Below are 26,950 nucleotides of genomic sequence, written 5' to 3' on the forward strand. Positions count from 1 at the left end.
AAATAGAAAAATTTCATTCTTTCTTATGGCTGAGTTGTATTCCATTGTCTACATACACCATGTTTTCCTTATCCAGTCATCTGTTGGTGGACATACAGGTCAGGTCCAACTCTTGGCTATTGTAAATAGAGCTGCGATGAATATGAGAGTGCAGATATCACTTCAACATGATGAATTCCATTCCTTTGAGAATATATCCAGCAGTGAGGTTGCTGGATCATATGGCAGTTCTGTCGATTTTGAGGAACCTCCATACTGTCTTCCATAATGACTGTACTAATATACAGACCCAGTGATAGTGTAGGAGGGTTCCCCTTTCTCCATATCCTTGCCAGCATTTGTTATTCTCTGTCTTTTTGATAATAGCCTGTCTAATTGCTGTGAGATGATATCTCAGTGTGGTTTTGATTTAGATCACCCTGATGCTGAGTGATGTTGAGCATTTTTTTCATGTTCCTGCTGGTCATTTGTATGTCTTCCTTTGAGAAATGTCTGTTCATATTCTTTGCCCATTATTTAATCAGATTATTATTATTTTTTCACTGTTAAGTTGTTTGAGTTCCCCGTATATTCTGGATGTTACTTCCTTGTTGGATGTATAGTTTGTAAATATTTTCTTCCATTCTGTAGGTTGTCTTTTCACTCTGTTGGTTGTTTTCTTTGCTGTGCAGAAGATTTTTAGTTTGATATAATCTCATTTATTATTTCTTTTATTTCTTGCCTGTGCTTTGGGGGTCATATTCATAAAACCCTTGCCCGGTCCTACTTCCTGAAGTGTTTCCTCTATGTTTTCTTCTATGAGTTTTATAGTTTTAGGTCTTTATATGCTTTTAAGCCATTTTGAGTTGATTCTGATATATGGCAAGAGGTACCAGTTTAGTTGCATTCTTCTACTCATGCATATCCAGTTTTCCCAGCACCATTTATTGAAAAGGCTGTCCTGTCCCCAGTGTGGGTTCTTGGTGTCTTTGTCAAAGATCAGTTTGCTGTAAGTGTGTGGGTTGGCTTCTGGGTTCTCTATTCTGTTCCATTGGTCTAAGTGTCTGTTTTTATGTCAGCACTATGTGGTTTTGGTTACTATAGCTTTGTAGTATAATTTGAAGTCAGGTAGTTTAATGCCTCCAGGTTTATTTTTATTTGGTCAGGATTGCTTTGGCTCTTTGGGTTTTTTTGTTGTTCCATATGAATATCAGGATTGTTTTTTATATTTCTGTAAAGAATGTCATTGGTATTTTGATTGGGATTGCATCGACTCTGTAAATAGCTTTGGTAACAGGGAATTTTCTACAATGTTAAATCTTCTACTCTATGACCACGGAATGTCTTTCCATCTTTTTGTGTCCTTTTAAATTTCTTTTAGCAGAGATTTGTAGTTTTTTAAAAAATTTATCAATATACAATGTGGCTAATTTTTGTGTCCCTTTACCAATTCCTCCTTTTCCCCCTTTCCTCTCCCCCCCCCCCCCACATCAACAACATATCTGTTCACTTGTCTTAACAAGTTCAAGGAATTGTTATGATTATGTCTCTCCCTGCCCCCCCATTTGTTTGTTTGTATATTTATTTATTTATTTTTAGCACCTCCCACAAATAAGTGAGAACATACGGTATTTCTCTTTCTGTGCCTGGCTTATTTCTCTTAATGTACTTTTCTCTAAGTCCATAGGATTTATTGGTATTGTTGTCTCTTCCCCCCACTCCCCACTTGTTTGAACATTTATTTATTTTTATTAGCTTCCACAAGTTAGTGATAATATGCAGTATTTCTCTTTCTGTGCCTGTCTTATTTCACTTAATATAATTTTCTCTAAGTTCTTATTGTAGAGATCTTTCACCCCCTTGGTTAAATTTATTAATAGGTATTTTATTTTTTTGGTACCTAATGTAAATGGGCTTGCTTTCTTGATTTCATTTTTATTTTTGCTAGTTCATTGTTGAGGTATAAAAATGCTACAGAATTTTGTATATTGATTTTGTATCCTGAAACTTTACTGAATATGTTTATCAGCTCTAAGAGTTTTTTGGTTGCATCTTTAGGTTTTTCTATATAAAGGATCATGTCATCTGCAAACAGGGACAGTTTGACTTTGTCCTTTCCAGTCTGCATGCCCTTTATTTCTTTCTCTTGCCTGATTGCTCTGACTAGGACTTCCAGTACTATGTTAAATAGGAATGGTGAGAGTGGGCATCCTTGTCTTGTTCCTGTTCTTATCACCCATTCAGGATGATATTGGTGATCTGTTTTTCACATATGGCTTTTATTGTGTTGAGATAATTTCCTTCTATACCTAATATACTAAGAGTCTTTATCATGAAGGATGTTGAATTTTGTCAAATGCTTTTTCTGTATCTATTGAGAAGATCATATGATTTTTTGCCTTGATTTTATTGATGTGGTATATCACATTTATTGATTTGTGTTTGTTGAACCATCCTTGAATCCCTGGGATGAATTCCACTTGATCATGATGTGTAATCTTTTTGGTATACTGTTGTCTGTTTGCTAATATTTTGTTGAGGATTTTTGCATCTGTTTATCAAGGATATTGGCCTGTTTTTTTTCTTTTTCTGTTGTATCTTTGGTTTTGATATTGGGGTGATGCTGACCTCATAGAATGAGTTTGGGAGAATGGCCTTTGTTTCAATTTTTTGGAACAATTTGAAAAGAATTGGTATTAATTCTTCTTTAAAGGATTAGTAGAATTCATCAGTAAAGCCATCTCTTCCTGGGCATTTCTTTGTTGGAAGACTTCTGATGACTGCTTCAATCTCATTGCTCATTATCAGTCTGTTCAGGTTTTCTTTGTCTTCTTGGTTCAGTTGTGGTAGTTTGTATGTGTCTAGAAATTTATCCATTTCCTTCAGGTTTTCAAATTTGTTGGCATATTGCTGTTTATAGTTGTCTCTAATATTCTTTCTATTTGTGTGATATTGGTTGTAATGTCTCCTTTTTCATTTCTGATTTTTATTATTTGCATCTCTTCTCTTCTTTTTATAGATTGTCTAGGTAATGGTTTGTCTGTTTTATTTAACTTCTCAACAGAACCAACTTTTTGTTCTGTTGATCTTTCGTATCATTGTTTTTTCTGTTTATTCAGTTCTGCACTGATTTTAATTATTTCTTTCCATCTACTAATTTTTTGATTTTTGCGTTCTTGTTTTTCTAGTTCTTTGAGGTGTAAAGTTTGGTTATTTATTTGAAGTATTTTTATTCTTTTGATGTAAGCATTTATTTCAATAAGCTTCCTTGTTAGTACTGCTTTTGCAGTATTCCATAGGTTTTGATATTATATGTTTTTATTTTTATTAATTTCAAGAAATTTTTTGATTTCCTGTTTAATTTCTTATTTGACCCATACATTGTTAAGGAATATGTTGTTTAATTTACATGTGTTTGCATGATTTCCAAAGTTTCATTTGTTATTGATTTCTAGTTTTAGTCTTCTGTGGTCTGAAAAGATACTCGAAATGACATCATTTTTAAAAAATTAGTTGAGACTTGATTTGTTGCATAACACGTGGTTTATCCTGGAGAATGTTTCATGTGCTGATGAGAAGAATTTATATTCTGTAGTTGTTGAATGAAACGTTCTATAGATGTATGCCAAGTCCAATTGGTCTAAAGTTTAATTTAAATCTTGTATTTCTCTGTTGATTTGTTGCCTAAATGATCTGTCCAGTGTTGAGAGAAGGGTGTTCAGTTCCCCAACTATTACTGAATTGGGGTCTATCTTTCTCTTTGGGTCTAATAGTGTTTGCTTTATATATCTGGGTGCTCCAGTGTTGGGTGCATATATATTTATGATTGTCATATCCTGTTGCTGGATAGATCCCTTTATAATTAGATAATGACCTTGTCTTTTTTTATTTTTTGGCATAATGTTTATTTTGTCTGATATTACAATAGCTATTGCTGCTCATTTTTGGTTTCTAGTTGTGTGGTATATCTTTTTCCATCCCTTCCCTATTAGTCTGTGGGAATCTTTATAGGTGAGGTGCCTAGCTTTTTAGTCCGTTCAGCCAATCTGTGTCTTTTAAGTGGAGAATTCAATCCATTTATATTTAGAGTTGTAATTGAAAGTTATTGTCTTAATTCTGGCATTTTATTGATTTTCACTGATTATTTTAAATATCTTTCATTCCTTTCTTTCCCTTTTATTGTTTGTCTTCAGTGTTTGTTGTTTTTTTGAAGTTGTAAGATATGGTTTCTTTCTCTTATTTACATATCTGCTCTACCAGTGGGTTTGATTTTTCTCATGTATTCATGGTGGTGATTATCATTTTTTGGATTCCAGAGGCATGACTCCCTTGAGGATTTCTTGTAGTGCTGGTCATGTGGTGGCGAACTCCCATGGTTTCTCTTTGGCTGGGAAATATGCTATTTCTCCTTCATTTCTGAAGGATAGCCTTGCTGGGTATAGTTTCTTGATTGGCAGGTTTTTTTTACTTTTAGTACTTTGAGTATATCATCCCATTCTCTCAGCCTATAAAGTTTCCGATGGGGACTCCCTTATAGGTGACTTGGTGCTGTTCTCTTGCCATGTTTAGCATTCTCTCTTTGTCTTTGGCTTTTGACAGTTTGACCATAATGTGTCTTAGAGAAGACCTTTTTCATTTGAATCTGATTGGGGATATTTGAGCCTCTTGGATCTGGAAGTTCTAATCTCTCCCAGTAACTGGGATGTTTTCCACTATTATTTCATTGAATAGGCTTTCAATGCCTTTTTCTTTCTCCTCACCTTCTGGAACACCCATAATTCTGATGCTTGTATACTTAAGGTTGTTTGACAACTCTTGTAGGTTTTCTTAATTTTTTAAAAAATTATTCTTCTATATTTTTTGTCCATCTTGGTTATTTCAAAAAGCCTGTCTTCCAGGTCAGAAATTCTTTTTTCTTGCTCTAGCCTGTTGCTAAAGTCTCAATTGTATTTTTTTATTTTGTTGAATTGATCCCTCAGTTCCCAAGTTCTACTACATTCATTTTTAAGGTATTTATCTCTTTATAAAGATTCTCCAGGTCCTGGACATTTTTTTTTTTTATTTCATTGCATCATCTCATTGACTTTCCTTAAGATTGTTGCTTGAAATTCCTCTTCAGCCATTTCATAGGTTTCCTGTTATTTGGGGACTGGTACTAGAGAATTATTGTATTCCTTTGGGGGTGCATATTTTCTTGTTTTTTCATATTTCTAGTATCCCTAAATTGATGTCTGGGCATCTGGTTGAGCAGTTGCTTCTTTTACTACTCAGGAGTGGCTTTTGAGGACAGACTCACTCCTGTAGATGTGTTTTCTATTGAACATTTGATAGAGTGTTTTGGTTTTGGTTTTGGATAGACTTAGTTGTGTACTGTTTGTGTGGTTACTTTGACTGTATTCAACCTTGGAGTTGTCTGTGAGTGCCTCCATGGCCTAGACACTGGGGAACTCAGTAGTTTGTTGCTGAAGTTAGTGACATTAGGTTGAGTCATCAAGGTCATGGGCAAAATCTTGGGCTCTTTGGAAAAGTGTCTGCATGCCCTGTCACTCCTTGGCTATGGTGGGTGGCCTTGAGCAGCCTAGTTGGCACCCCAGCTAGTGTCCAGTGACCCGGATAGGTGTTCTTGGGTAGTCTGAAGTTCCTCAGCTTAAATGGATGACTCTGAATGGGAGTCCTGGGGGTTGGGATTAGTACTCTTAGGCTTTGATGGGGATAATAGGATGTTCATCTATAGTGGGTGACTCACTGGTGCTCTCTGGGGCTCTGGACAGAGACTTGTACACCCAGGGAAGACATTGAAGTAATCTATAGCTTCACTGTTGAAGTGGGTGATGCCCAGTGGGGTGACTGGATTTGTGTGTCTGGGCTGGAACTGTTTTTGACCTTTGCTTGCTCCTAACACGGGGGAACTTCCTGTGGGAACCAGTACTTGAACTGTGTGGTTGAGGTAAATTGCTGCTTTGCTGCTGTTTCCCTAGGGACGACTTTTTGTGCAGTTCGGGGTTTAGTGGTTGACCTTATAGGGACTTCCGGCTCTCTAGATACTAAGTGCACCTGGGTTGTGTAGAAACTCTGATATGGGCCTGAGTTTTTTCATCGCCCTGCACCCCATGCAATTCTGCATTCCTGACCAATCTCCTCTGAGTGTTCCTGCACTCATTGTGTGGTGGATTGGCTGTCCTTGCTGTGTCCCAGTGTTCTCCCAGTGGGCCCATCTCCCCCACTGCCCATGCTCCAAACACTTCCCATGGGATGGGCCCATGCCAGTCCCTTGTGATGACTCACCAGCCTCTGAATGGCTCCCCTTTTTCAGCTGTTCTGGCTCCTTGCTCCTACGTGGGTCCATGGGAACCCTATTAGTGGTCTTGCTGTCTGGGGGGGGCCACCAAAGTCCTCTTCTCCCTTTCCACCTCCAAGTAACTCCATCTAAAGGGCACAGCTGCAGCTTCTGCTGGCTCCTGCTCCATGTGCTCCAGTATTAAAGCAGCGGCAGCCCGAAACGCTCAGAGCAGTTTTTTCTTTCTCTCATCGTGGTTTCTCCTGCCTTCATGAGTTCCATAGGTCTCTCCTCCTCTTCACCAGAGCTCCAGCGGTCCCAACTTGGCTAATGTTACATTTTTATAGTTGTAAATTCATTGATTTGGGGGAGTGATACTGGGGATCATCTATTCTGCCATCTTGAGTGGAACTCCTCCCTAAGTATTTTATTTTTTGTAGCTATTGTAAATGGGATTGTTTTCTGGATTTATTTTTCAGATAGTTCATTGTCAGTGTATAGAAACACTACTGATATTTGTATGTTGACTTTATTTCCTGCGTCTTTACTGAATTTGTTTATTAGTTCTAATAGTTATTTGGTGAGTCTTTAGGATTTTCTGCGTATATAAGATCATGATATCTGCAAGCAGAAAATATAAATTCTTTCCTATTTGGATGCTTTTTATTTACTTCTTTTGCCTAATTCTTTGGCTAAGACTTCCAGTATTAAGTTGAATAGAAATGGTGAGATTGGGCATCCTTGCCTTGTTCCTGATCTTAGAGGAAAAACTTTCAACTTTTCACCATTGAGTATGCTGTTAGCTGTGGGGTTGTCATATATGGCTTTTATTGTACTGAAGTACATTCCTTCTATACTTAATTTGATGAGAGTTTTCATCATTAAAAGATCTTGAATTTTGTCAAATGCTTTTCCTGTATCCTATTGAAATGATCATACAGTTTTTGTCCTTCATTCTATTAATATAGTGTATCACATTTATTGATTTATGACCATCCTTGCATCCTAGGGATAAATCCCTCTTGATTATGGTGTATAATCCTTTTAATTTACTGTGAAATTTGGTTTGCTAGTATTTTGCTTATGATTTTTTAACCTATGTTCATCAGGGATATTAGCCTATAATTTCCTTTTCTTTTGTTTTTGTCTGGCTCTGGTATCAGGGTAATGCTGGCCTTATAAAATGAGTTTGAAAATACAGGTATTCCTTTTTCTTCAATTTTTTGGAAAAGTTTGAGAAACTTTATTAATTATTGAAGTGTTTGGTAGAAACTGTATGAATTCTTTAAACGTTTGGTAGAATTCAGCAGTGAAGTCTTTGAGTCCTAGGATTTTTTTTTTTTTTTTTGATAGGAGACTTTTTATTACTGATTCAACCTCCTTACACATTACTGGTCTGTTCAGATGTTCTATTTCTTTGTGATTCAGTCCTGGTAGGTTGTATGTGTCTAGGAATTTATCTGTTTCTTTTAATTTATCCAATTAGTACTTGTATAATTTTTCATAGTAGTCTTTTATGATCTTTTGTGTTTCTGTGGTATGAGTTTTTATGTCTCCTTTCATTTCTGAATTTGTTTCAATTTTCTCTTTTTTTTTCTTAGTCTAGCTAAAGGTTTGTTTTTGTCTATCTTTTCCAAAGCATATCTTAGTTTTATTGATTTTTCTATCTTTTTTTTAGTCTCTATTTCATTTATCTTTATTATTTCATTTCTTCAGCTTTGTGCTTGGTTTGTTTTTCTTATAGTTTTTGAGGTGTAATGTTAGGTTATATGAGGTCTCTCTTCTTTTTTGATGTGGGTGTTTATTGCTATAATCTTCCCTCTTAAAACTGCTTTTGCTGCATCCCATATGTTTTGGTGTATTGTGTTTCTGTTTTCATTTATCTCAGGATATTTTTAAATTTTCTTTTAATTTCTTCATTGACCAGTTAGTTTGTTCAGGAGCATGTTGTTAAATTTCCATGTATTTGTGAATTTTCTGCAATTCCTCATGTAAATTATTTCTAGTTTAATACCATTGTGGTCAGAAAAGATACTTGACATGATTTCAGTCTTCTTATATTTGTTAAAACTTATTTGTGGCCTATCATATTATTTATTCTGGAGAATGTCTTAGGTGTACTTGAGAAGACTGTATTCTGCTGCTGTTGGATGGAAAGTCCTGTATAAATCTGTTTGGTCCATTTGGTCTAAAGTGTAGTTCAAGTCCAATATTTCCTTTATTGATATCCTGTCTGGATATCTGTCAATTGTTGAAAGTGGGATATTGAAGTTCCTTAGCAAAATTATATTACAGTCTATCTCTCTCTTCAGATCTGTTAATATTTGCCTTACATATGTAAGTGCTCCAATGTTAGGGGCATATATATTTATAATTATTATAGCTTCTTGAGAACAGTACTGGGGATGTTAACTGAATTTATCCTTATATCATTATATAATGACCTTCTTTGTCTTGTTTTACTGCTTTTGATTAAAAGTCTATTCTATATGATTTAAGTGTAGATACCCCTGCTCTCTTTTGATTTCCATTTGCATGGAATATCTTTTTCCATTCTTTCACATTCAGTCTATTTGTGTTCTTAAAGGCAAGGTGAGTCTCTTTTAAGCAGCATATGATTGGGTCTTCTTTATGTTGTATATCCCTTAAAAATTATTGTGGCTATTATCCTTTTTTAATACTTTCGTCTTTTAACCTTTATAATAAAGATAAACTGACTTACACACCACTATTATGATATTACAGTTTTCTGAATTTGTGTACTTACTTTTACTAGTGAGTTTTATACTTTCATATGTTTTTCTGTTACTAATAAGCATTTTGTATTTGAGCTTGCAGAACCTCTTTAGCATTTCTGGTAAGACAGTTCTGGTGGTGATGAACTCACCTGACTTTTGTTTGTCTGGGAAAGTTTTTAATCGTTCCTTCATTCCTGAAGGACCAACTTTGCTGGGTGCAGTATTCTTGGTTGGCAGTATTTTTCCTTCAGCAGTTTAAATATTTCATCCCATGCTCTCCTGGGCTGTAATGTTTCCCACGAGAAATTTGCTGGTAGCCTTATTATAGCTCCCTTACGTGTGCTTTATTTCTTTTCTCACTGATTTTTGATAGTTTGATCATAATATGTCTTGGTATAGTTTTGGGGGGTTGGGGGGAGGTGGCTTGAATCTATCTGTATCTGTATCTTTATATCTTTTGCCAGATTTGGTATGTTTTCTGCTATTATTTCTTTAAATAAACTTTCTACTCCTTTGTGTCTCTTTTCTCTTTCTTAAATTCCTATAACTCAAATATTGGCTCTTTGAGGCTGTTGCATAAATCCAGTAAGCTTTCTTTAATCCTTTTCATTGTTTTTTTCTTTTTTTCCCCACTGACTGTATATTTTCATAGACCTGTCTGCAGGTTCACATATTTTTTTTTCTACTTTAACAATTCTGCTTTTGATATTCTCTATTGCATTTTAAATTTTATTCATTGTATTTTTCAGCTCCAGAATTATTTCAGTTTTATTTATATATAAAAATATAATGTATAACATATATATAAACATAAGAATATATAAATATATAAATATTTTATAATTTATTTTATTATATATATATTTTATATATATATTTTCAACTTCTATTACAATTCTCATATTAGTCATTTATTGTTTTCCTGATTTCATTGACTTGTTTCTCTGTATTTTACTTAAGTCTGCTGAACTTCCTTAAAACAACTATTTTAAACTTTTTGTCAGGCTGTTTATAGATCCTTATTTCTTTAGGGTTGGATACTAGTACTTTATTTTGTTCCTTTGGTGGGGCTGTATTTCTCTGATTATTCTTCATCTTGTGGCTATACAATGGTGCCTGCACATTTGGAGAAGTAGAGGCTTATTCTAGTCTTTGCAGACTGGATTTGTCCGGGAAAACCCTTCACCAGTCAGTTCATCCAGAGATTCTGGGCAGGCTGTTTGGCAGGGCCCACAGGCATGAATGCTGCTGAAGTCCTAGGGCAGGCTGGCCTCGTTCCTGGGTCAGCAGGTGGTTGGCCAGTTGCCCAGGTCCTTGGGATTTGGCCTGGGTCCTGGGTCCTCAAGGGTAGACTTTGAGCTTTTGTGGTGCTTTTGGCCTTAACTCTGGGTCTGCAGTGCTTACCTGGAGCTGGGGTGGGCCTTGAACCTGAGTCTTCAAGGGCTGGCAAGGCACTGAGGTGGGTCCAGTGACTGGATCCACTGGGAGAAGCCTACAGCCTGAGTCTACAGGGGTTGCCTAGCACTGGGGTGCTTCTGGAACCTGAGTTCTGGAACCTGGAACCTTGAACCTGTGGAGATGGGCCTGGGTCCTAGGCCAATGGTGGGTGGTCTAGTGTCTGGGCCTGCAGAGATGCTCCTAGAGCCTTGGTGCACAGGGGCCAGTCCTGCTCCAGGGTCTCCTGGGGTGAACCTGGATCCTGCATCTGCTGGGGCCAGCATGGAGCCTGGTCCATTGGAAGCTGGTTCTATAGGTACCAGACTGGAGCCTGGGTCTGGCTTGGTGGTGTTGTAGGCATGGAGCCTACGTCCAGGGGGCCAGTCTGGAACCTGGGATTCTGGGTGCTGGCCAGAAGCCTGGAGTTATTACAGGGGCTGGCCTGGTTCCTGGGGACATGGGAACCAGCCTGGAAGCTGGGTGTGTGAATGCTGACCTGGAGATTAGGTCCACAATGTCTGGTGGGGGTCCTGGGACCATGGGGGCCAGCTTGGAACCTAGATCCCCAGGGGTGGTCCTGGAGGCCGGGTCTGTGGGGGCCAACCAGTGGTGGATTCTTTTGGAATGGTCCTGGACCCTGGGTCTGTTGAAGTGTGGGGCTTCAGGGTTCAGCCTTGAGGGTGTGGCCATAGGGACCAGCCTGGCATTGGGTAGTCCTGAGCCTATGTGCATGGGCCAGCCTAGTGCTTGAGGCCAGGGATGATAACCTGGCACTGGGTGGGCCTGAAGCGTGGGGCTGTGTGGACTGTCCTGGCTCTGGGCTGGTTTAGAACCTGGGGCAGGTCTAGAGCCTCTATCATTTTAAATTCTTATGTGGACATCACCAGCAATAGCTCCCAAATTGACGATAGCTCTTCAGACTTAAAGAAATCCTCCCCTTATAAGAACCTAAGCAGGTACTTTCTCAGTCATTGATGAATACTGCTGAGAAAGTCATTAGAATGTGAAAATAGAGTAATGATAGCATTATAGTTACAATTCCTGTTAAGTAGATGCTCAGCATAATTTAGAATTGTGTATATCAAATCATAAAATAAACAGAGGCATGTGTGATTTCTAAGGGTCAATATTTGTGTAAGTTTTCAGTCTGTCGTCTCCCCTTATACACCTACTCACTTTACATTTACAGCTAAATAATAATACATATATAAATATGCATACATACACAAATGAATAACGAGAACACCATGTTTCTCTCTCATTTGCCAACATATGTTTTAATTTAAGTTGTCTTTTGGAGGGATAGTTTCTATAGGTAGGAGCAGATAGTTGTAGATTCTTATACTTACAAATTACATTTTATAATTAAAACTTACGTATTTAAACACTGTAAATAAGACTATCTTTTAGTGCTGTAAAAATAAGCAAGGCTAAAAGATTAGTTTCAGTTCCTCACTCACACCAACAATTCACATCAAACCTCTAAAAACTCAAAATGCTAATACTGAATGACAGTGCCCTTATCATAGAAAATGCCCTATTCTCCTTTAGCTTACACACTCTTTTCTCTTTTGTCCTTTCATTTCTAAACATTTGGATGAGTTCTTACTCAGTTAAGAGTGTAAACTGCTTGAAAACTATTATACTTCTATTTCATTCCTCATATCAACCAACACAAGGTTGGATTCAGACTAGGTACTCAATACTTGTTGACTGGTAGGAACTATTCAAGTAGTGACAAATGCTTCATTTTGTGGGAAAAGCACAGGTGTAGGAACCCAGGAGCTGTAGATTCTAGTGCCAGCACTGCTATTAACTTAACAGTGTGCCCTTTGATAGCTAACTGCACCTTTAGTTCCCTCACCTGTAAAGGGAGAACTCAGCTAGATGACAGTTAACATCCTTTTAAGCTCTAGTACTTTTGTAATTTTAAAGAGAATTTTCTGGTCTATTTCCTAAATAAAATAAATTGTCTACATTATACTAGTGCTTATAGAAATGATCAAGCCTTACAAATTTCCAGAAGTTAATTATTATCTCCATCTTTAGGATAGGTCTGCTTTTGCAGCTGCTGCCAATCTCTCTCTGTAGATGATTCACAATTTTCATGTGGCAAATTCAAAATATGGTTTACTTTTCACAATCAAACTTACTCATCTCCATATATTTCTTACCTCAGCTGATAACATCACCTATCCTTACAGCTAACCAGGATCAAAGTCTTAAAATCGTATTTGATATATGAGTCAGGGTTCCAGCAAGAGGAAAATGATATGTTCAAATTAGGACAATTTTAGGAGTTTAATACAGACATTATTTACAAAGGTGAGTGAGGTTAGGATGTAGGGAAACCACAGGAGCAAGTGTGGGGTGTCAGTGCTCGTAAAAGTGGGTTTATTATTATCCCAGGTCCAAAGGATGTGGAAAGGGAGTGGTTGCTGGAACCTGGAAGGAGAGACAAGTGTAGAGCTGCCTTGAGAGGTGATGTGACCTTGGGTTGAAGGATTTAGCCAGCCTGAGGCCTCCTCACAGGGACACAGCTATGGGAATAAGTACTCTGATCTCACCCTCTCCCTCTGATGGCCTGCTCTGGCTGCCACTGGCCAAACCCAGCTGGAAACTAGAAAGCAAGGGAACCCGTTGTAGACCACACAGGTTAGCCTCCCAAGACAGAGAGCATGAACGAGACAGGTAGAGAATGGATCTGGTGTGACAAATGAAGATATCCATCACATGTGCCACTCCATGTTTTTCTGTATCAAGTTAAAGGTTTCATAGTCACCTTAATTATTCTGTTATAGTCTTTCTGCTTCACACTTACATTTAAATTCCCCTAGTTGTGGTCCTCATTCATTACCTTTGCCTAGATCAAGGTCAGTGACCCACTCTTTTTCCATCATTCATGGAGCCACTAGCAATTCATCAGTATGAGCACTTAAGATGAAACAGTTAGCCTTTGCTAGCCTGTCTATCAGGTATTTAATTTGTATATCAGGGCCTACAGAGCCCTAACACTCGGTGGAACATGGGTAGAATGCCAGTACTCCATTGACTGTCTTTTCTGCGTTTCTTGCTCTTTTTAGTGGGAGGTATTAGTCTGTTATTCCACACTGTGACTGGATGTTACATTAGCCTCAAGTCTTTAGTCAAAGTCTTTCAGCATCAAAATTTCCAGTAAGGACATCACAGCGTAATGTGTGATCTTCTATGACAGATGGCTTCAAGGCATTAACATGAAGTGTTCTTCCAGAGTCCCATACCAAGAAATGATCACAGGCTGGACCACTGATGCCATCACTTCATATGTGGTGGCAAAATGAAAACAGTAGCCTAAAAATAGAGCAAGATTGTGATTAGGAGAAATCAGAGAGCCAAGGAACCCTATGATTTAGGCAAAATTATTGATACTTTGTATAGTCACAGTCAGTGTGGCTGGTTGATATATGTAATGGGCATGAGAAAGCCTTTCTTAATGAACTGTTCAATTTCCTCATAAATTCTAACCCTCACATGAATCAATGTAATTATAAGGTTATTTTAAAATTTACCTCCTGGTTGTTATTGTCATTTAAATAAAGAAAATCACTAGATTCCATTTAACATCAATACCTGTAATATCCTCTGTGCTGTATTTAGGTGATGCAGAATGTTCTTTGGTATCCTTAGAAAAATATTCTATACCCTATTAGTAGTATATTCATTCAATATTGAACAAAATATTATCATGACTGTAATGTGTACCTGATTCAAAGCTAGGTGGGTGGTAAGGATACAAAGACAGCACAAGTAATTCATGGACCTGGCCCATAGTAGGAACTTAATATATATTTGGTGAGTAAGTTAGATTTTTGGGTTTTCAAATGAGAATAACTCATTTTGATCCTTCCATCCTATTCATGCTTGTTATCTCCCATGAGATCACACTTTGGTGCCTTTTTGTGACCTAAGTAAGTTGATAGTAGTCTTTGAGGAACTAGCTTTATGAACAAAAAAAAAGTGTAGAACTTCAAGAATTTTAATGAAAGCATCATGAGCATTTAGTTTTTATGTAAAACACAGGAAAATCTAGAATTCCACAGCTCAGTATACTTTTAGAACCATGGTTCTTGGTTGACATTTTGGCCTGTGACCATTCTATTAAAGTTGGATGTGTTTAGTTTATAAACTCTCTTTACAAGAATAAGGAGAAAGTCATTTTTAAAGTCAAATTTGTTACTAATCCAACTTTTTAAAAAATTTTATTTTACTTCTCAATATACATTGTAGTTGATTTTCATGCCCTTTTACCCAATCCTCTCCACCCCCTCCCCTCCCCCCACATCATATCTGTTCACTTAAAAAATTCAAGGAATTTTTGTGATTGTTGTGTCTTTTTTCCCCCACTTTGTTTGTGTGTTTATTTATTTATTTTTAGCTCCCACAAATAAGTGAGAACATATATTTCTCTTTCTGTGCCTGACTTATTTCACTTAATGTAATTTTCTCTAAATCCATCCATGTTGTTGCAAATGGTAGTATTTCATTCTTTTTTATAGCAGAGTAGTATTCCGTTGTGTAGAAATACCACAGTTTCCTTATCCACTCATCTGATGATGGACATTTGGGATGGTTTCAGCTCTTGGCTATTGTAAATAGTGCTGCAATAAACATTGGAGTACAGGTATCCCTTTGGCATGATGATTTCCATTCCTCTGGTTATATTCCCAGCAGTGTAATAGCTGGGTCATATGGTAGATCTATTTGTAATTCTTTGAGGGACCTCCATACCATTTTCCTTAAAGTCTGCACCATTTTGCAGCTGCACCAACAGTGTATGAGAGTTCCTTTTTCTCGTCAACCTCTCCAGCATTTATTATTCTCAGTCTTCTGGATATTAGCCATCCTAACTGAAGTGAGATGGTATCTCAAAGTGGTCTTGATTTGCATTTCCTGGATGCTGAGTGAAGTTGAGTGTTTTTTCATGTGCCTTTTGGCCATTCGTATATCTTCCTTTGAGAAATGCCTATTCAGCTCCTTTGTACATCAGACCACTGAAACTCATTCAAAAAATGACTTTGCTGTCACTGAAGAAGAATCAGATTTTCAAGTTCTTGTGGTATTTTTACTAAGGAAAGTCATTTTTAAAGTCAAATTTGTTACTAATCCAAAATTTTTAAAATATTTATTTTGGCAAGAATGACAAAGGGATATTATTTATAAATTCAACTTAGTCTGTTAAACATTTAACAAAGACTACAGATACTTCAGCTCTTATAGATATATGACAAAAAAAAAAAAAAAAAGTAAAGTCCACGTGAACTGAGCCCTAAGAAAAATAAGGTTGGGAGCACTTATTAACCAAAATGTCTTGAGAGAGCTTTTAGTGGTGGTATAGAAGCAGTCTATGGATAGAAGTAGTAATTTTGATGATGGTATCCTGTTGGCTATAAAGACTTTCAGCTTATACGTCTATCATAGAAAAGTTAATAGCACTGAAATCCATGTACTAACACAAAATGGTCTCCTATCCCATTTCCAGGTTGCCTTAATTTATACATATGACTTACTAATTATTCTTTTTAACTTTTATTCTTGTACCTTAAGATAAATTATAAAACCACTTTCCTTTTTAGGCCTCAGAACCCTTTATTATAATGGTTTATTTGAGTTATATCCAAGAAGATTGTAGTAGAGGGTCAAGGAATTTGATAATTGGATCTTAATCAATGAATTTTGTGTTAGGACTTTGAACACCATCTATTCTAAGATGGCCTCTTAATTTCTGACAAGTAGTCAGCATCACACTGCTTGAATGCTTCCTGAAAGAGGAACTTAGTATCCCACAGACGTTCTTGACAGAAACACAAATCTGCCTTCCCACAGTCTTTCCATGGGGTCTGCTCTCACCATCTGGAGCTACACAGAACACGTTTTCTCTTTCCTATGATAGACTTCATCTGTTTGAAGACAGACTCCCCCACAGCATCTTGAGGCCTACCATCATTTTTCTTGCACAGTGTTTTCTGGATCCCCATTCCTCTGGTTACCCCTTTCTAGGTCAGCTCCAGATTTTCAGTTTCAACTTAGAAGATAGTGACCAGATTGGGACACAGTGTTTCCTATGTGGTTTGATCATTTGCTTCTAGCACACACTCACTGGGTTCCTTTTTCTACTGCCCAGTTTGGAGACAGGATGGAAAAGAGGTCTGTTTGTGATTGCCACAGTCTCCTCAGCATCCCTGCATGACCACTTTACCAGGCCTACTCCCCTTCCAGGAGACTTCCACTGGCAAGCTGCAAGCCCCACCCAGATGCATTGTCCAGTCCACGCCCTTCTTTGCTCTCCAAATCTCTCTGACTTGGAACTTATAGCATCAAAGTCCTAAAGTCTACATCAGATTTTCCTTCTGTTGAATTCTGATTATAGTGGATAGTATTGAGTCAAAGTACAGAGAATTATGTTTATTGCTATAACTAATATTAACATTTATTTCTTTCACAGCATTTTGTAGCATTGGCTCCTAGGGGGATCAAATTTCAAAATTCTCATGGTATTTTGTACATTTTTGTGATTGCCAAAAGGCACATATTTGTCTGGCATACTTTCTTTTCATCTAAAATAAATGCTTTTCTACACTGTTCTTTAGCATTTTCCAAGCACCACGATCATTAAGGGGATTGACATTATGAATTAGTATTTATTGAGAGCCCACAGGGTGCCTGCTGCTGTACTTGTCTCTTTGTAACAGCTCCATCCATTGAGAACTGATCTGCAGGCTCAGGGCCCTTTCCCCCCAGTTAATTTAGGAGCAGCTGCAGTCCTTGCGAAGTGAAAACCAAATGTCCTCTGGGGCTTCACAGGAACCAAATTCATTTTTTTCCCCTGTAAATTAACTAGCTTCTCACTGTTGGTGCCTCTATGATTATGACTGTCTCAATAATTAATACAGTATTATCTTTCATGAAGAATATGTTTGTAATAGATTTATTAGGTTGTTTTTGCCCACGAACTAGAGAACAGCATATGGTTATTTGAATTTCCTTTCCCAACCACTTAATTTCTTCTTTGCTTTGGTAGTTTAAATATTTAAGCTGGTTGCTTCTTATTAGATTAATTGAGATATATTCTGATTAATTCTACAGAGGACAGAAGTATTTTTCTCTCCTCCATTTTTGTAATTAAAAATTAGTAAATAAAAGAGCTCAAAATCAATCTGATATAAAAGGGGCATTACAATCTTAATTGAGACATGCTTCTCCTTTTCTCTTTTATAAGTTGAGAGAGGAATTATCATATGTTGTAACACATTCATCTACCATTAAAAAAAAAACAAACTTTTTTTTGTCCTTTTTGAGACTGGCCGCACCGCGCTCAGCCAGTGAGCGCTGTGAGCGCACTGGTCATCCCTATATAGTGCCAAGTCTTGCTATCTATGAATTATATTCATTTGTGTTCTCTTAGATTATGATTATTTATGTTCCTAGGATATTGAAATTTGAGACTGCAGAGACTTAGTATTTGATCTGGATGGACACCCACGAGTTATGGTGTTTGTCCATGCTAGGTTTGAGGCCTCTGAATCCACAGGATTGGGCATGAAATCTTGCGAGAGCAGGTTTTCTTATGAAAACTTTGGCACTTCTACTTTTAATTATTACCAGTAACCGCTAGTGGGGAATTGCAAACTGTGGGTTTCTAATTTGATTTCTTTATAGATATATTGACCTACACAAAAACATGTTGTTTTTGGAGTTTCTTAAAGAGATCAAGTTTGATGAAATGAAAGGTAAAACAATGAAAGGAAATTATATGCTTTTCTTTTTCTAATGTGTTTGGAAATGTGAGAAGGGCCCAAAGAGAGTAATTCTTATCTCCTTAAAATTTGACTCAAAGCTCCTGTTCACAGACCCCAGAGTGTATCTAGTATGCTGTATGCACTCATAGCTTGACATCTTTAGTGCACTTTCTAATTCTGCTATGTCAGTTTTGCATAGTTCAAATTAAAGTTTAATTTTAGTATAGAATAAGACCTGGACAGACTGTTAAAATAGCACCCCTACCTGCCTTCTCTAATTAGAGGATTTAGAGTTGAATACAGATGTTGCCTGGGAAAAATTAATTTCCTTGACTATGAAGTTTAAACTGGATGCAAAATCTTAGATTGTCTTAATAATAAACACTCTCCAGGAGCTACTTCTGCTGTAACTGAACTGTGTTATATAATTTAAGGGGAAGGAAGGGAAATAGAAGTGTGTGTATCATACAGATCATATTACCCTGACTGTGATTTTTTAATGAGGTTAAGCAACATTAATAGGGTAGTGCTTTTTTCTACATAAATTTTAAAAACTGCAGTTCTGACATTTATTAGCATTTGTCTTTTTAGCAGCTTTTGTACTTAGAGTGTAATAGTGCCACACTTGACAAGACTACCATTGCTTAGGGTTTCTTCCAAAATCAATATACATATATATCTCACACACATATATACAAAATATATAATATACATCATATAGTACATGATACATATCATGTGTGTATATATATTTCTATTTATTTAATTAGTTATTTGTTTCCTGTTTTGTCAAATTACCACAAACATGATGGCTTACAATAAGAAAAATTTAGATCTGAGAGGTCAAGTCTGGAGGTCAAAACTGAGATCTGGAGGTCATATCTGAAATGGGTCTCACTGAGCTAAAATCAAGGTGTGAGCAGCACTGCATTCCTTCTGGAGGCTCTGGGGTAGAATGCATTTCCTCCCTTATCCACCTTCTGGAGATTGCCTGCATTCCTTGGCTCATCGCCCCTTCCTTCAACATCAAAGCCAATAGTGGCTGGTCAAGTCTTTCTCATACTTCATTATGCTAACACTGACTCTCTTGCTTCCCTCTTTCACTTATAAGTACCCTTATGATTACATTGGGCCCACCCAGATAATCCAGGATAATCTCTCCAGTCTGTAGGTCAGCTAATTAGCAACTTTAATTCTATCTGCAACCTTAATTCTTCCTTGCCACGTAACATTACATATTCACATATACTGGAAATTAGGACACAAACATCTTTAGGGGTGCATTTTACTTCATTCTGCCTGCTACATTATCTGACCTAAATTTTAGCATGATTCTTCTGGGTGCACATTGACTGAAGGAGAGCAAGTGTGTAGAAGCAGAGAGAGACCATATAGGAAGCTAATGCAGGAAACCATAGGAGATAAGGTTGGGGGCTTAGACAGGCTGGCAATAGCAATGGAAGTGGTAAGAGATGGCATGATCCTAGATGCATTTTCCAGATAATTTTCTGACCTGTTAGATGTAGGCTATGAGAGAAAGAGAAGAGTCAAGTAGATTTCAAAGTTTTTGTCCTGAGCAATGGAGAAAATTAAGCTGCCATTAATTAAGATGGAGAAAACTACTGAAAGAGCAGGTTTAGGGTATCAGTGGTGGGGCAGGCTGGATGGGGAACGGGAGCCAGAAGGAGACTAAGCACTTAGTTTTGACATGTTAAGCTTGAGATGACAATAAGAACTCCAAGTGAAGGTGTCAGGTAGTTAGATAGATGATTCTGGAATTTAGAGGAGTGGTCTGGCCTGGTGATATACCAGCATGTGGACGGTATTTTAAAGCATGAGACTAAATGATGTCACTTATGGTGAGAGTATAGATAGAGGAAAGAGACCAAAGTCTGAACTCTGGGATGCTCCAACCTGAAGAGTTTGGAGGAGCTGAGGAGAAACCAGCAGAGACAGCTGAGAGTAGCTAGTAAAGTAAAATGAAAACCAGGTTTACTAGATTATTTCCAGAATATCTGCAGAATATCAGAGTATTCCTAAGTTAGAACATAACTGGTATATTCCAGCAAGTACTTTTGAAAAATTACACTGGCTGGCTGGACTATTACCATGCAAATATTATGCTATCAGAATTTACACTGTATTCATTGGTAGTTTGGTGTTTATTCTCTACCCATATAATATTTGGTGTTTGAAGTTTAATGAGATACTTTAGAGAATATAGTCCCCCGGCATTCATGGGAGATTTGTTCCAGGACCCTGGATATCAAAGTACATGGATGCTCAAGTTCCTTATATAAAATGGTGCAGTATTTTCATGTAACCTACACCTATCCTTTTGTGTACTTTAAATCATCTCTAGATTACTTATAACACCTAATACAATGTAAGTGCTATTTAATTAGTTGTTACACTGTGTTGTTTAGGGAATAATGCCAAAGAAAAGAAGTTTGTACATGTTCACTACAGAACAACCATCCATTTTTCCCCCCGAATATTTGCAATCTATGGTTGGTTGAATCCACAGATGTAGAACCCATAGGTACAAAGGGCCAACTGTACATATTGCTGCCATCCATAGAGGGCGGTATATTTATGTATGATCTGTCTTAAATATGAGAGTTCAGAATGGAGCAAGGAATTCACTTGCTTCATAAGTTACAGAATTTATAATTTTAGGGGATATGACAATTTTATATTTTTTTGAATATCCTTAGTGGTGACGGATTGCCTTCCCCTTGAGTATGGATTTAACTTTTAAATATATCCATTATATTATTGAGTAGAGTGAAAATTAGTAAATCAGTATAACATTCTAGAGGGTAATTTGACATTACATGCCAAAAGCCTTAAATTTTTTAATACACATTGGCATAATAATTCTGCTTACATGAAAGTATTGTAACAAAAGTCTTTAGATAGATACGTACAATGATTTTTTTGTGATATTGTTTATTGTAGTGAAAAGCTGGAAACAGTCTAAAAACAGTAGAGTATTAGAAAAATGGATTTTGGGATATACATTCAGCATAATACTATGGAATTATTATGCTTACTATTATAGAAAATATCAAATGAGTTAGAAAAAGTGAAAAAAGCGAGAGATCAAACAGTATGTGAAAAGCTATGTTTACACATAAATGGACATACATATATACAAAAGAAGGATATATTTACAAATGTTAAAATTTATTCCTAGGTAGTGGAATGAAAAACATTTTTTTGTTCATCTATTTTTTTCTAAATGTTCTGCAATGACAAATATTAATTTTAATACAAGAAAAATAAAATAAATTTCAAAGAGGATGGAATCATGGGTCCTTCAGACATATATATTAATGGTTAATGGGGTAGTCAAACAGCCTTTGCTCAGTAATAAAATTAGAAAAGGAATTTAAAAATTATTTGTCACAATAGTACTGCCATTGAAATAAATGAATAGTTTTTCAAAGAGAATAATTAGAAAGACAATACTGATTTAGTTAAAAAGAATAATTTGAAAGACAGTACTGATTTAGATTTAAAAGTTCTGAGATTTTGGGGGGGATGTGGAGGTGTATTTTAAACGGAGGTATAATTTACATAGTATAACATACAGATAATAAGTATGCAGTTCAATAAATTTTGACAAATATTTACACTTGCTTAACTACCATCCGAATCAAAATATAGTTGGTATATTTTTATGAAAAAAGTTCATTGTTTTCTTTAGATATTTTCATAACTTAAATAATTTCTTAAAGCCATTTAGAGTTTTCAGTGTACTTTGTTTTTGTTGGTACTTGAGACCATGTGCCTTGCTTTCACTATCTCATGGAGTATTATGTGGCCAATCAGGAGTACCACATGTGGCTCTCAGTGATGATGTCCTGTTTGCCATGTTGGTTTTGCAGGGTGTTCAATTTACTGAAGGCTGAGAATGACTTCCCTCCCAACTAAAAAAGCAACATTTCCCAGGTGCCTGGTAGTGATGCCAGTCAAGCAGGTCTGTCCTCTAGCAGGGCCAGAGGTATTGGTTCTATGTAAATTTCTACAAGGAATTGCAGATTGGATTCATTTTCTACCCTCTCTTTCCCTTCTCTGGTTTATTAAACAAAACAAAACAAAACAAAACAAAAAGGAGGAAAGCTGTCTGTCTTTTAGATAACTGTTTTTTTCCTTTTGAACAACTTATGGGATATTGGAGTTGTGAGCAAGTTGGATTTTCTGAGTGAGGATTGGGAGGGTGATAAATAAGATCTAGCTTCTTTTTTACCTCTGCGATGACCTTTGGTCCTTCAATGATTTATGACCTACTGGACAAGAGGGATGGTTGTAATGTCCTAACATATTCCTAAAACTGCTTCGCATGACCATCTTTTGCCAGACCATCCTGAACTGCATGTGTCAACACTACTTGCACAAAAACCTAAGAAATGAGAGCTTCCTCCAGTATTGAGCCCCTGGGAAACATTCTTTTTCTGCAGTAATTCCAGATACTTCCAACCAAATTAGCTCTGAGTGGCAGTTCCACATTATTATTGGGCTTTTATTTCTTGTTTCTTGGAGTTGAAGCTTCCTTTCATGGACCTCCTGACAGTATATCTTTTAGTTATTCCAGGAGTCTCTACAGTCAAGAGGCCTTCTGGAACTTGAAATAACAATTGTTAGCTTATTTTAGGGGAGTTTATTATATTCTAGATATGTGAAGCAATTTCATGGCTTATTTTATCTAAATCTTATAGCGAACCAATGAAGTTGTAGAGATTATTTTGGCTATGTTTGCAGATGAAGTAATTGAAGCTAAGAATGGATAAGTATTTACAGAGAGTAAATAATGGTGCTGGAATTCCAGCCCACATAATCTGACTGTAGTAACTATGTTCATAACCCCTGTACTATATCTTCTCTCCAAATTGATCCCTGCTATCTGTTTGTTCTTAAAATTATTGCCCACAATCGGTATATTAACTTGCCGTGAAAAATTCCCATAGCTGGCCTAATGTTCCTTGGTATGTACTTCTTAAGAAAGCAAAAACCAGCAAAATCCAGCCCTCCAAGAGGGAAGGGCACTGGTGACCAAAAGGACCATGTTTGATCCTACTGCTAGTTAGCACCCAAGGCTCCTGACACCAGGTATTGGCCAAGAATTGAGCACTACAGCCTTTAGCATACTCATGCCACCCAGAAATTTTCATTCTTCAGTTTCTACTGAGTATGCGGCTGCAGTAGTCCCATGAAACCCTCTGTCTTGAGAACTGCGCATCCACTCCGTCCATCACTGATCTCTCCTCCTTCATCTAGCAACATCAGAAACTGATTGCTTACCCTGAGATAGTATGATAGCCTCTGAATTGACCCCAATTTTATTGTACATAACTTGGCTGTGAGCTTCATGAGGAAACGGATTGTGTCTGTTTTATTCACTGTGATATCCTTAGCACCAAGCAAAGGGTCAGGGACTGAGTAGATTTTTCTGAATGCTCAAATTATGCACTATCATGTGTACCCATCGTATGGGAAACTCAGGTGTGTGTGCTCTAGTAATGCTTTTAGGCCCTTGTTAGTGCCACTAGAGAGTACAGAGCAACCTCCAAGCAACTAAATGGTCCTATGCCCTTACAGACTCATTAATGGCCATTCTATACCCACTTCATGGGGAACGTCTGGGTTTAATGCTACATCCCATACAGCCCAGACTTAGGAATTTGGAGAGTTATCAAATAATGGTGACCACACTTAAGAAGTAGTGGAGAAGAGATGCTCCACATACAGGAGACTTTGAGCACTAGCTCGGAGTGAGAAATATATTTTTCAGCAAAGCAAGTACAACATCATGTTTCCATCTTCCGTCACTTGACATTAATCTGAGGTCTTGATATTTACCTCAGTCAGTGAACTGGAATTTGTAGCCCCTTCCCTGCTAGATTCTTGGTGTTTTCAGGTTACCTTGTAGTATATATCTTGCTGTATACTCACAGTGCTACCTCCCAAATAATGAACAGAACTCTATGTCTTTGTGCAGATTTTTACAATATGCACTTAGATTCCATTCTTATCCAGGTGTCCTCTGTGCTCCATAAAGACAGGTGTTTGTACAGTATTTCAGGAATGTATTTTGTTTGATTGCCCTCCCCCACCCCCCCGCACACACACACACACACACACACACACACACACACACACACACATTGTGACCCGTTCTGTGGGATCAGATTATATCTGGCCACGTGATAAAGTGATGCAAAAACAAACAAAACTCTCTAAAGTGTGACACCTCCTTCAATTTGTTGATGAAGCTGTTACTATAAACTTAGCAAATACAGAATTCTTCATTAATTTCAAGTGCAGGCAAATATGTATATTCAGTGGTAAGTGGTCTCTGGTTTCTTTTTTATTTTTCCAGGCAAGAAAACTGATCAGTGATTTTGCCATTATCTTGTCCATTCTCATCTTTTGTATAATAGATGCCCTGGTAGGTGTGGACACTCCAAAACTAATTGTGCCAAGCGAGTTCAAGGTAGGTGAATGTGTATCTTTTGGTTATTCCTGGAACTCTTTGGTTTTCTTTTTTTTCCTTATTCTAGTTTATTGTGTCTCTCTTTGAGTGAATTTTGTCCAATTATTTATTTCTTTTCTTCAAAAGCAGTCCTTTGTTAGGCTTATATATACATTTAGTCTAATTTCTTTGCTAAAATTAAATACCAAGACTTGGATTAAATGCAAGGTTCACATTATATTGATTTTTTTAAAAAAATAACTTACAATAACTCCACAAACTCTGCTTTATATCTTTAGAATATTTAAAAATATTCAAAGTATTTTCATACACTTTACACCTTTATTTATAAAATAATTCTAGGGATTATGTGATGCAACTATCATCCTCTTGATTTTATAAAGTTGAGATTAAAGCTCATAAAAATTAAGTAAAATGCCCAAGATTAGAGGAATAGTAGTATCAGGATGTGAAATTAGAACCCAGGCCTATAGACTCCTAATTCAATGTTGTTTGCATACTACCAAACAGCCTGCAATACATATATATTTATAATGTGAATTTTAATTATTACAAAGAAGATATAAGAAATTTATTTTATGAACCTATTGGTATGTACAGTGTAATGAATAAAATGGACATTTAAGACATTCCTCAATACATCCCTACGTAATTTTCCATTACAATTCTTTCACCTATTTTCTAGAACAATACGCACTCTCTCTACTGAGATCATATATTTGCTAAGAAATATTAAGCTAACAGAAGTTTTAGTTTAATGGCTACTTACCAAGGAAGCAATATATGTTGCAGCACACAATATTTTTTGCATTGCTTCTGCCCTCATATATTCATTAGCAAAGATAAGTTCTCATTCACTCAATCATTAATTCATTTAAGTTAATACTTCTTGAATGAGTCAGGATCTAGACTGGGGATTTGAAATGCATTGATGAGCAAGACAAAGCTTCTTTTCTTACAAGCTCACAACCTGGTAAAGGTAAAATGTGGATAGATTCAGTGATGGAGCTGTGAGCAAGGTGAGACAGAAGATGGAAAAATCCTCAGAGCAGAAGTAGGCTTTTGTGATAGATAGCAAAACCAAAGAAAATAATTCATAGATAGTATTCTATTCTAGTGTCTTTATTTGCATTGTTTAAGGTAAGAAAAAACATAGGAATTTTTTTTTCTGTAGTAACATATATAGTCTGCTGGCAGAAAATAGAACTGGAAAAATGTCATTTTTTTCCCTAGTTTTCTGTGATATTTCTGAGGATTTAACTGGTTATTATGGATAATTTTTATATGTAAAATAAGAGACCAGAATGTTTAAATGTGTTTGGTTATGATGTGTAAAATATTTTTAGTTTTTTATATGTTATATTATTAAGCTATTATAATTTGGAAGCAATAGAAACAACTTTATTGTAATTGCTAAAACCCATGAACAGAATTCATGGTGGTTTTGTAATTTCTTGCAACCACTTTACTGAATGTTACATTTTGTTTTCTTCTGGCTGCCCCTTAAACTTAAGCTTTCTTCCCTCTTGAGTTCTTATTTTAAATCATCCCAAATACAGAAAATGGCATCCCTTCTTTTCCAACAGCTCATATTCTTTCTCTCCTTCCTTTAAAGAATTGCCTCAAAAATAACGTCTTTTGAGAAGAATTTGGTGAATAATCTTTTTCCGGCCTGTAATTGTTTCTATTTTTCAATGTATTGACTCTCCAAGAATAAAAATATGTCTCCCCCGTTGATTCTTCTCCAAGTAGTGTGATTTAGCTTCATATTGTTCTGAAAAATCTTCTCTCTCTTCTTCAAGCCGACAAGTCCAAACCGAGGTTGGTTTGTCCCACCATTTGGAGGAAACCCCTGGTGGGTGTGCCTTGCTGCTGCCATCCCTGCTTTGTTAGTCACCATTCTGATCTTCATGGACCAGCAGATCACAGCTGTGATTGTAAACAGGAAAGAACATAAACTCAGAGTAAGTGTCCATCATAATGTTTAGCATGACCTCCTGCTTTCTTTTTAGTACTTGGAAATATAAATTGATCCAAAACCAAGAGAACTTTATTGGGGGTTATACTATAGCTAATGTTCTTTAAGACTTGGCAAAGTTATACATGACCTTGTGTTGACACATGTCCTCAATATAATACTTTAGGGAGAGCTCATTTAAAATCTGAAAAAAATGTTTCAAGTTATATTTTCTTCACCACTAACAGGAGAATACAAACACAGTTTACTACTTAGTCACAGTCATCC

General features: G+C 36.6%; 1 protein-coding gene across 2 annotated transcripts in view; it reads left to right on the plus strand.

The window, feature by feature from the left end:
• Positions 1-26,950, plus strand: part of SLC4A4 (solute carrier family 4 (sodium bicarbonate cotransporter), member 4) — a 209,139-nt gene that overhangs the window by 148,397 nt on the left and 33,792 nt on the right. For both annotated transcript variants that reach the window (XM_008579814.1, XM_008579815.1), the window contains exons 14-15: positions 24,592-24,705; positions 26,508-26,669. In XM_008579814.1, coding sequence (XP_008578036.1) covers positions 24,592-24,705; positions 26,508-26,669 — 276 coding nt within the window. The remainder of the gene's footprint in view (positions 1-24,591; positions 24,706-26,507; positions 26,670-26,950) is intronic.

This window comes from Galeopterus variegatus, unplaced genomic scaffold (assembly GCF_000696425.1).
Source record: "Galeopterus variegatus unplaced genomic scaffold, G_variegatus-3.0.2 Scaffold1961, whole genome shotgun sequence".
In the NCBI taxonomy this organism is placed as follows: domain Eukaryota; kingdom Metazoa; phylum Chordata; class Mammalia; order Dermoptera; family Cynocephalidae; genus Galeopterus; species Galeopterus variegatus.